At 49.9% G+C, this 11,190-nt stretch overlaps 1 protein-coding gene across 1 annotated transcript in view; it reads right to left on the bottom strand.

The window, feature by feature from the left end:
• Positions 1 to 137: 137 nt before the first annotated feature.
• Positions 138 to 11,190, bottom strand: part of ACOT11 (acyl-CoA thioesterase 11) — a 50,682-nt gene continuing 39,629 nt past the window's right edge. Inside the window, exons 9-16 of the mRNA XM_007945966.2 lie at positions 9,323 to 9,467; positions 7,234 to 7,289; positions 6,927 to 6,993; positions 6,460 to 6,543; positions 4,274 to 4,407; positions 2,468 to 2,599; positions 1,661 to 1,787; positions 138 to 296 (exon numbers count right to left, since the gene is read on the bottom strand). Coding sequence (XP_007944157.1) covers positions 138 to 296; positions 1,661 to 1,787; positions 2,468 to 2,599; positions 4,274 to 4,407; positions 6,460 to 6,543; positions 6,927 to 6,993; positions 7,234 to 7,289; positions 9,323 to 9,467 — 904 coding nt within the window. The remainder of the gene's footprint in view (positions 297 to 1,660; positions 1,788 to 2,467; positions 2,600 to 4,273; positions 4,408 to 6,459; positions 6,544 to 6,926; positions 6,994 to 7,233; positions 7,290 to 9,322; positions 9,468 to 11,190) is intronic.

The raw sequence follows: 11,190 nt of genomic DNA, 5'->3' as shown, positions 1-11,190 counted from the left end.
ATCCAGGGCCACTGGGCCAGCAGATCCCAGGGTCAAGGCTTCCCATGGAAGAAAAGGAAGGAATAAATCTTTGACTTCATCCACACTCTGCACATGTGTCCTTGGGACAGGATGGAGGTGAATGGGCACTGAGGTGCCTAGAGGGTCTGGAGGCTGGGGGCCACCATGTCACTGCGGTTGTCCAAGAGGAACTGCTCACAAGCCTTGAAAGTGGTGTAGAACTCAGAGGAGAGGCCAGCCACATTGGTGGTCACATAGTTGAGAAAGCCAGTGGTGGCCTGGTTGTAGTAGGAAACCTGCAGGACAAAATACCACACTCAGGGAGGCTAAACGCAGGAGGGGGTCACTGCAGAGGGGCAGGACCCAAGTGGGCATGAGGCAGATGGGGTTGCCCTTGCTCACCTTCTAGGAGGGGAAAAAGTACAACCCAGCCCCCAGCACCCCAGAGTTAGAAGTTGGAGAGAAGGCTGCACCATTAGCAGGTGTGACCTCTTCTTGCCAGTTGCCTGAGACCTGTCCTCAGGGTGCTGACAACTCTAGCTGCCTTCTGTCACTACCCATCATAGAGGAGGGAAGGGCCTCAGTTTGCTGTCTCTGGAACTCAGCACTGAATCTTATTTAAATGAAGGTGGCTCAGGAACTCTGGTGGCCCAGTGCCTAAGGCATTTGACTGCTAACTAGAAGGCAGGTGGTTCAAACCCACCAGCCGCTCCTCCAAAGGAAGATTGGGCAATCTACTTCCATAGAGATACTGCCTCGGAAACCCAAGGAAGGATCACTATGAGTTGGATCCAACTTGATGCCAATGAGTTGTTTTTTTTCCTGGGGCCATAGAGCCGCACCCTCGGAGGTGAGCCCAGGGATCACTTGAGAAGCTCATCAGCTTGAGTGTATTCATTTAGCAAGTGCTGGCTAAGTCCCTGGAGGTCCTGGTTAATGCACTCAGCTGTTAACTGAAAGGTTGGAGGTTCAAGTCCATCCAGGGGCATCTTGGAGGAAAGGCCTGAGGATCTACTTCCGAAAAATCAGCCACTGAAAACACTTTGGAGCATAGATCTGCCGTGACACACATGGAGCTGCCATGAGTTGGAATTCACTCAGTGGCAACTGGTTTCATTGTTTTTTTTTGATGAGTCCCTGCCTGGATAAGTCTTAGCACTAGAGTAGGGGCTACAGGGCCATAACAAACTCTGAGCCGAAATAAGGGACCTGCGGTATCCCCACCCTTGCCTTCTCTCAGCCTTTTCCCCACATTTTCAATTAACACAGACTGCCCTGATGAATTTTATGGATCCTCAGAGCCATGTAATGTTTATGAATCCTCAGAGCCATAGAAAGCCTTCCTAGACAAGAAGGGGGATATATGTAAATAAATAGATGGGATTTTAGATCAGAACCCAGGCCTTCTGCCCTCCAGAGCATCTAGAGCTTTCTCCAAGACCCCTCTGTGGCCTCTGACTTCTCTCTGCACAGATGAGATCTTGATAAAGGCTCAGTTTTGGCCCCAGACACTCCCAGGCTCCCCAGGCTAGAAGAGGGAACCTGCTGGGGTGTGTGTGTGTGGGGGGGTGGCTGAGCTCAGGACTCACGGGTGCTGTCATGTGTCAGGGTAGAGCTGGGCTGCTGGGTGTGAGGGAAGGAGAGGGGTACTGGGTCTCACCTTGGTGAACTGATCCCCCTCACACCAGAGGCAGAAGCCTGAGCAGAGGGTCTCCCCACGCTTGTATTCCAGTGTCTCACAGTGCGTGGGAAGTGTGACTGACCTCAGTGCAATGACGTACGGGTCCCTGTAGCAGCAGAAGGGTGGAGGATGGGCAGGGATTAGCTATACAAAGTCAGGGTCGATTCTGTCCAGCAAAGACCCAGGTTTTGGCCCTGTCCCCAGGCCCTGGAGCCTGCCCTCTGGCACTGATGCCCTCCCTCAGGGTCTTAAAACATAGAACTCTTAATGCCTGGGCCTGGAGAGGGGATGTCTGTGGGTGAGTATCACCGAATTCACCAGGAGCCAGAGGGGTTCTGGAACAGCCCCTCCACTTCAGATGCTCAGGGCAAGAGCTGTGTGTTTGAGGGTATTAATTTATTCCTCGTGTTTTGGCCCATCTCTAAAGGAAGTGAAGCTGTCTGCACTGGCATTCCACCCATGGCACAGTGGGCAGGCTCATCATCCTCCGGTCAAAATGGGATTCTCAGAGCACAGAAGCCAAGGAAAAGGGTACATGATAAATACCCGTCCATGGTCTAGGTAAGGTAGACTCGACCATACCAGGGACAGAGATGACCCTACTTTAGAGCATGAGCGAATGGAAGGGAGGTGGGTGCTTCTGTCCCCATTTTATCCACAGTTAAGCCACGACAGCTTGGAGGGGTCTGGCATGGTATCTGGGGTCCCACGCCAAAGTAGAGCTCTGGAGATGAAGATGAGCCCTCCCGCTTCCCCTGCTGTGTCCCTCAGCAGGCAGGCACCCACCCGTTGTCACAAGGCTTCCGCCGCGAGGCCAGGATCACAAAGTCCTGGGGTTTGGCATCACTGGTGAGGGCAGGGCTGATGACATGATAGATGGCATCGTCCTCATCCACCTGCTGCACTAGCTCTGCACTCCTGCAGAGAAGCCAAGAGCTCAGGGTCCAAGGGGGTCACCCAGCTCCTTGTAGGAGCAACAGGTCCCTCCCATGCTTCAGCCTCTCTGAACATCTTCTGTGGTGACACTTCGTCCCTTGCCCTGGTCAGAAGGGACCAGTAGGAGGGCAGGAAGTCCCAGTTGAGGTGAGGATACACAAACAGAGACACACGCACAAGCAAATGCATACACACGTAGACAGAGACCAGACTCAGACATCTAGAGACACATGCACATAGGTGGGCACACACATGCAGACTCACGGAGACACACACCGGCACACACACAGATCCATGTGTGCCTATGTATGACTGGACACGGGTACCTGCCCCACACACGTGTGACAATTTAGTCCTTGCACTTAAAATTTACTAAGTGCCCTGGTATGCCAGGCACTGCTCCAAGTGCTTTATGTTTAACCTCAAGAGTGCCCAGTGTGGCCAAGTACTCTTATTATCCCCGTTTTATAGATTAGGAGGCTGACTCAGGGATGGAGCTGCCCACAGTCACAAAGCCAATAAGAAAGCAGAGCCAGGGCTTGTGCTCAGGTTGTCAAGTGCCAGCGCTGTGCTCCAGGCCCAGGCACACAGCAGGTACATGCCCAGGTGTACACATACAGGTTTATGCCAGTTCTGAGGCACACACAAAGGGCATAAACACAAAGATCTGCATGGCCATGTCCAGACTTGCCACCTTTTCCCCAACTCTTCAACCCTTCTTTGATGTCTGGATAGGGTGGAGGGCACCCATCTAGGGGCTCCCTTTCTCCTCAGCTGCTCCCACCTCAACCAACCCTATCAAGTATCAAATCTGATCTTGGCCTTCAATGCCCACACAGGTCTACTTCCTCCAAGAGGCTTCCTACCACATGCAACCCTCCGTCCACATCCATCAGCAAATAATCTCTCAGGCTCCTAGAATGCACCCTCATGGGGGCCTGTGGTCACCTAGACTAGAACTTACCTTTCTGCAAACATTAGGCAGAAAGCCTGTGTAGATACAGCTATAAGTGGGCCTGCTCTGGTGAAGATAGATGGGGTAAGAAGCAAGAGGTCAATCTGCCAAAAAATCAACCTGCCAAATGACCAGCTCACTGAATTTCCAAATACTCTTATCTCCCTTATGGATGCTCAGGAATACTGTCTCCTTATAAATGAGCCTTCAAGAAATGATCAAAGAACCCCTAAAAGCCAGGGTGTTGGCATAACAGAAAATGACTTCAACAGTGATTTGAGAAAAGTATCTGCTTAAACTTAAAAATTCCCATATTAAACACTGAAATTTTGGCTATTTTCCTAAGAACATATTTATTTTCCCTGACTAAGTTCAAGAAGATATTCATATGAGGAATCAGTAAGTCTGGGGAACAAATGTATTCACAAGAAGAACACATTTCTATTCATAGTCAATGACTATATTGAAAAACAAGACATTCATTTACATATTCATAACAATTCAGTACATTGGCCATTCTATCACTTGTCCTCAATGTCGGAGGGGGTCCTAAAGCCCTGCTCACTCTCAATGGCCCCATCCACCAGCAGTTCCTGAGCCCCCTTTGGAAACTCAGGACTCCACAGACCATGGTTTGAAAATCACTGATCTTTCTCTGAGTTCAAGTGCACAACCCACGTCCCAAGGACCCAGACCCTCACCGGTAGTGCTTGTCCCACTCAGGCCTCCGGTGCAGGTCCGAGAGCAGCTGGAAGGCCTGGGCTGCATCCACATTCACCACCATTTCCACGTGGAAGGAAAGGAACTTGTCGTCCTCCAGGATATAAAGGCGCACCTGCATCAGACAGAGGACAGCCTCCTTCCTGCACCTCTCCCCAGACTATGCCAGGAGGTAGGGTGGGCTACCTGAGACACTGGAGCCTGGGGCTTGAAGCTCAGGGCTGCCATTGGCTTGCAGTGTGAGTGTGAACCAGTGATTCAACCTCTCTGAACCTCAGTAGCATACCAATAAAGAAATGAGAGAATTTAGGACAACTGGACAGGAAAGTGTCTTGAGAAGCAGCAACTGAGGCAATACCACAATGGATCCTCAAAATCAGGTGTCCACCGCATAATGTGGATGAACTTGGAGGACATTATGCTGAGTGAAATAAGTCAATCACAAAAGGACAAATATTGTATTGGTCCGTTATTGTAAAAGTTAAGGAAAGATTTATCTATAGAAGGAAATTTTCTTTGTTGGTTACCAGGGGTGGGAAGGGAGGGGTGGGAAGGCTGTTAGATAGATAGAGGTAAGTATTGATTTGGGTGAAGAGAAGGGCAATGTACCAAATGTGAGTGACCAATATGGCAGCATTGAGGATAAGAAAGACATAGAGAGGTACATGGGAGGTACAGACAACAAATATGAACCCTTTTGTACATACAGTACTGCGTTGTCAGTGAAGGCAAACATGGGTATATGGATGGATAGATGGGTGGACACACTAAACGATTAGGTATGTCTATGAAATGGGGAGTGTATCTAAGAACATATATAGGGTTGGCAGACAATGGTCCTATAAGTTTATGTGAATGATCAGAATTCCCAGGTGTATAGTAGAGCTGACAAGGGGCAAGGTTGTGGTCACTGCTTGGTCACAGCCAGCTACCCAGAGTGACTGAGTAGTTAAATCTGTGGGCTTGAGACCATAGTCACAGGGGACATCAAGCTCAAATGGCATAACATACTATACAAAACATTGTTCCACCTCCTACTTTGGCGAGTAGCGACTGGGATCTTAAAAGCTAGCAAGCTGCCATCTAGATGCAATGATGTGTCTCTCCTCATCCAGAGCAAAGAAGAATGAAGAAAACCAAAATCCATGGAAACAATTAGTCCTAGTCACTGGTACACCATCTGATCTGCATCCTATACAACTATGAGACCAGAAGAACTAGATGGTGCCTGGCTACCACTGTCATCCACTTGGAAGGGGATCTATGTTGGAGATCCTTGATAGAGAGGGAGAACAATGTAGAACAAAACTTAAAATCATTTGGAGAAAAAAAAAAAAAAAAGGTGGGAACGAGGTTTGCTGGTCCGATAGAGCCTGGTGGAACCACTGAGACTATGGCCCCTCACTGCCCCTCAGGTCTGGAATTGAACCCACACCTGTGGTTTCCAGCCAAACAAAATACAGGCATATGAGTTGAACTTTTACCTCAAGTAGATATATTCCTTGGAGAGAACAATCATGGGAGAAAGAAGGGCTGCTTATGCACAGGAAGACAGCTCAGGGGGCAGGAGTGTATGGAGGGATGGACACTGGGAAGAGGTAACTATGGGGAGGAAGTGGGAGGGGAGCTATTACATTGTGGTAAACCGTGGTCAATAACATGAGACAAAGTATATGTGAACTGCTGTATGGAAAGTGAATTTGCTTTGTAAATCTTCACCCAAATCACAATTAAAACAAAACAAAAAAACAACCAGGGGTCCATCTAACCCCTAATATCATAGGTGAGGAAATGACTTCCTCAAGGGCTCAGGTCCTCTCTTGGCCAGTGTTTTTCCACTGGTCCCCCATTCCCACAGTGACTTACTATAGAAGGAGCAGAGAGAAGAGGAAACAGCTGGGCAGAGAGCAAGAGAGCTGAGAGATCAGGGGCAAGAAGGTGGGCAAGAGAGAAAGGATGTTCTGGTTCTTCACTCCAGGTCCTGTGCAGGCAACTGTATTTCTGTTACTAGCTTGGTTCCACAATCTCCCCCAACTCATTTCCAGAAATCCTCTTTTGACATGAATTGTTTGAGAGAGTTTCTGTTGCTTGCAATCAGTCACTTCTGACCAAGACAAAGAACTCTGGCTGCTCAGTGGAGAAAGAAAAGATGGCTGGGGTCAGCTACCTGATTGATCTCGGAGGACAGCACCCAGTTGTCCTTGGCCACAAGCATCTTCAGGGAGGAGACGTTGTTATAGCTCAGGTACACCTGGACAGAGCACACAGAGAGGCTCTTCTCTCCCCCTTCCTCGGGTAGCCCTTGTGCCCAGGCCATGCTAGTGTGGGGAGAGGAACCTGGATCATGCATGGGGGAGGTACTCTGGAAAGAGCTCTAGGCTCTGGGAAAGGAGGTCCAGGCTTGGCTAGACTTGTGTGACCCTGGACAAGTCACTTCTCCTCTCAGGGCCTCAGCTCCCTCCTGCCAAACAGGGGGAACCCAGGAAAGCCCTCTGTAAACTGTAAAAGTCGTGAGGTACAACATTAAGACCATATTCCCTTCAGGCCTATCCCAAGCCCAATCTGACAAGAAGGGGAAGGTTGCAGGAGACCCCACGGGCCTAAGTGCTTTCCCCTCTGAGCAGTGGGCCTTACCTGGTTGCTGGGGTCCCAGGGGACAGAGAGGGGCATCTCTGCCTGCTTACAGGACACAATGTACTTCCTGGGAGAGAGAGAAGATGCCAACCTTGGTCCCTTGGAAGCCCCATCCCTTTTCAACAGACTTTACTGTAGGCCTATTGTGTGCCAGGCCTTGGGCCAAGCTCAGCGGGTGGCAAACACTCGCGTCTGGCTAGTGAGAATGGGTGGATGGAGATGCAGTGACCTGAGAAAGACGCAAACTCAGCCCAGTGCACCAATGGCAGCTCAGAGGCAGGGAACGAGCTGCCCAGCCCCCACTCACCTGTCCAGGCGGATCTTTTTCCTGGCACTGGCCTCTCGGTACCTCCGCTCACCATCCTGAGGAGGGAAGCAGGGACAGACCATGGTGTGGGCAGCTTGCATCCGCATCCCCCAGGTACCCTAGGAGGCCCTGTTTAGCCCTAAAGTAGAGTTCAGGCCTGAAGTGTAAACTCAGGCATTGAGACACCTAGCTGTTTGGGGTTGTTGGGCATGGGACAGGGGAGATGGCCAGAGAGGCCCTGCGGTCAGTGCCATCAGGCCATCAGCAGGGGTCCTGAGAAGAGTGGATTCTATTTAATGCATCTCTAAAGTAGACTTTATGCAAACAACCTAGCCAGGAAAGTGCCCAGGGACAGAGCTCTGATCTCAGCTCCCTCAGACTCAGGGTGACTTTGGGAATGCTCCTTCCCCTTACTGGACCTCTACTTTCTCCTCTGTAAAGCAGGAATCCTTAGAGAGCACTGACAGTGGAATAAGAACCCACAGTAGCAGAGTGCTTGCTAAGTGGCAGGACTCTTCGCATGTGCTTTCCATATCCTGTTCATCTAATCCTTTGAACACACTCTCAGGTTGGTGTCACTGCTATTCCCATTTTACAGAGGAGGAAACTGAGACACAGAAAGGGGAAGTGGCTTATCCAAGGCCACAGCGACAGTAAAGGGTGTGTGATGGTTATGTTTGTATGTCAGCTTGGCTAGACCTGGTTGAGTGGCTGGGCAGCTGGTGGTAGTTATTCCCCATAAGACTGGTAATCAACTCCATGGTGGAATCTACTGGGAGCAACTGAGTAGCTGCCTTTGGGTATGTGGTCTGTTTTCTGTATATAAGCAGGAGCTTTGGGTGTGGTCTCTAGCCTATGGCACGACATGGTAGCCATGTCGTTGCTCAGCAGCCTGATATGCTCTGCTGACCTTGGGACATACAATGGTCTTAAGTTAATGGCCTGCCATGTGGTTTGTTAACATCGGGACTGTGCCTTTTTACTTGTCAACCTTGGGGCTTCTCAGCCTCGGCAGCCAACAGCTGTCTGAGTGAAGAAATGCCTCTAGCTCCAGTGGGCCGAGAATAGGAGGCAGAGCTGGACCCCAAGGTTGGGGAGCTTTCACCCAGCCCCTAGAGCCTGGCACTTTGAACTTGGACTTAAAGCCTCCAAATTGTAAGAATAAACTCCTGTTTGTTAAGGCCATCCCATTTGTGGTATATTTCTTGTCAGAGTAGCACTAGGTAAGCAGAACAGGGTGGATCCAGGATCAGAACCCAAATGGTCCAACTTGGAGCCTGCCCTTTCATCTACCACCTCTCGTGTTGTGTCTCCCTTACCCCACCTGAGAGCATTAAATGGCAGAAGGTCTGTGCAAAGCACCTTGAAAACTCTAACTGTGCCCTCCCATCTGCAAGGCTCCCCAGACTTCCACCTACCACCCACTCCTGACTGTCCAACTTCTAGCTGCAGAGTGGTGGGTTTTTCCACAAACCATGCTTAGCCTTATGAAGCAGGCAGGCAGGGCAGTGACCTTCCCAGAGGGATGTAGCAACATCTCCAAGGTCAAAGCCAGGGCCTGGAGTATAGGAGGCACATGACTTTAAAAATAAATAAATAAATAAAACAGCCTCTAAAGCCAGTCCCTGGCTCTTGTCCTAGTGCCCTCTGCTCTCTCATCACTCCTTATTAACTGCTTCGAGGGTTCACCAGGCACAGACAGGCTAAGCCCCACAGTCAGTGTCATGTATCACTCCCAACAGCCCTGGAAGGCAGAGACTGCCCTATGCCCATTGTACAGATGGGAACTGAAGCTCACAGAGAACACCAGCTAGAATGTGACAGAGGCCTGACTCCAAAGCTAGTGCTCTTCCAGCTCCACAGGTTCGTGAGCATCTACTGACACCCAACTGTGAGCCAGGACCACATGCATGTTCCGGGTTCTTCCAGGCAGAAAGAGCCACCTGCCTTGCATCAGGGGCACCACTGGGGCTCACAACCAGGGCAATCAGAGAGGCAGGGCTGTGAGCTTCACTGCCCTGGGTCTGTCAGGTGGTGGGCAGAGATGGGGGAGAGTCAGTGGGTAGGGCAGAGCAGTGCTGCCACTCACCCCAGGCTGGGGCCGGATCCAAGGCAGCGTCTGGGGCTGGTCATCTGCATCCAAGACCACAAAGGTCATGAAGGCACTGTTGATGTGTCGCCGATGGGTCTCGGCCCCCTGGCGGTAGGCCTCCACGCACACACCCACCTCCATGCTGTGGGGAAAGGGAAGGCGGCTTCCACTCTGGACAGACCTTCCAGAGGACATGGCCCCTCATCACACTCCCCACATACTTACCAGTTCCAGTTCTTCCAGCAACTCAGAGCAGAGTCCCACTGGCAGGAACCTAGAACAGCTCCCTCCTCTTCCTCCCATCAGTGTTCACAGAGCATCTACTGGTTCCTGGCCCTGGGCTAGCACTCCACAACCACCATCACCACCAGCTGCCACTGAATCAACTCCAACCCAAGATGACCCTATATGTGTCAGAGTAGAACTGTGCTCCGTAGGGTTTTCAATGACTGGTTTTTTGGAAGTAGATCAACAGGTCTTTCTTCCAAGGCACCTTTCAGTCAGCAGCCAAGCACATTAATCATTTGCACTACCCAGGGACTCTGTAGTAGACTAGTAGACACTGGGGACACAATAATGAATAAACCTGTTCAGTCTATGTCCTCATGGGCTAACAGCTAGAGGGTGGGGCACAACAAGTAACCAAACAAACAAACAAACACACTGTCATTGAGTCAATTCCAACTCACAGCAACCCCCATAGGGTTTCCAAGGCCATAAATCTTTATGGAAGCAGATTGCCTCATCTTTCTCCTGTGGAGCAGCTGGTGGGTTTGAACCACTGACCTTCTGGTTAGTAGCCGAATGCCTTACCACTGTGCCACCAGAGCTCCTTCACAAACAAGTAAGCAAAGATATAAATATGCAATTATGAACTGCAAAGTGTTATGGAAGAAAATAGTAGAGAGGCAGGGATGAAGCATCTAATTGGAAAAAACGTTTCATTACCTACTCTTCATAGCACCAGCCAGAGTCCTAACAGCTCAGTTATCACTGTTCATGCCTATTTCACTGTCTTTATTAATTTAATGTGTTGTTGTTAGGTGCTGTCAAGCCAGCTCCAACTCACAGCAACTCTGTACAACAGAATGAAACACTGCCTGGTCCTGAGCCATCCTCACAATCCTTGCTATGCTTGAGCACACAGTTGTAGCTACTGCGTTAATCAATGTTGTTGAAGGTCTGTCCCTTTCTGTTGACCCTCAACTTTACCAAGCATGATATCCTTCTCCAGGGAATGGTCCCTTCTAATAATTTAATAGCAGCCATCATATTTCTTCTCTCTTAGGAAGCTCTATCATCCCAGGATGTAGACATTAAACAAATGAGGAGACCAAGACCCAGTATGGGGCAGAAACTTGCCCAAGGTCACATGACCAGTCAGGTAGAGAACCTGGGCTCAAAACTAGACCTCAGGGCTCCTCCTTCTGGATTCTTCCCCCACATAGTGGCAGAATGTGTGTTGGCTGGATGATGATGATGATGGTGATGATGATGGCCAACAGCAACAGCAGTAGCTGGCCTTAACTGAACATTTTCTCTGACATTCTTCTAGTAACACCTCATTGAATCCTCATAACTATTAGGTAGTGTGGTGAGCCCCATTTCACAGACAAAAGAACTGAAGTTCAGAGGGGTATAGTAACTTGCTCAAAGTCATACAGTTAGTAACAGACAGGGCCAAATTTGAACCCAGGCAGGCTGGCTCTAGAACATTTACTTTTAATGACTACTCTATGATCTTTGGAGGAGCTCTGGTAGCATGGTGGCTAAAGCACTTGACTGCTAACCAGAAGGCTGGCGGTTCAAACCCACCAGCCACTCCTCGGAAGGAAGGTTGGGCAATCCTACTTCTGTAGTGATAC

This window comes from Orycteropus afer, unplaced genomic scaffold (genome assembly GCF_000298275.1).
Source record: "Orycteropus afer afer isolate SDZICR_OR568_19922 unplaced genomic scaffold, OryAfe1.0 scaffold00145, whole genome shotgun sequence".
Taxonomy (NCBI): Eukaryota; Metazoa; Chordata; class Mammalia; order Tubulidentata; family Orycteropodidae; genus Orycteropus; species Orycteropus afer.
The sequence above is the reverse complement of the archived record's forward strand: the minus strand, read 5'-3'. Positions and strand labels throughout refer to the sequence as shown.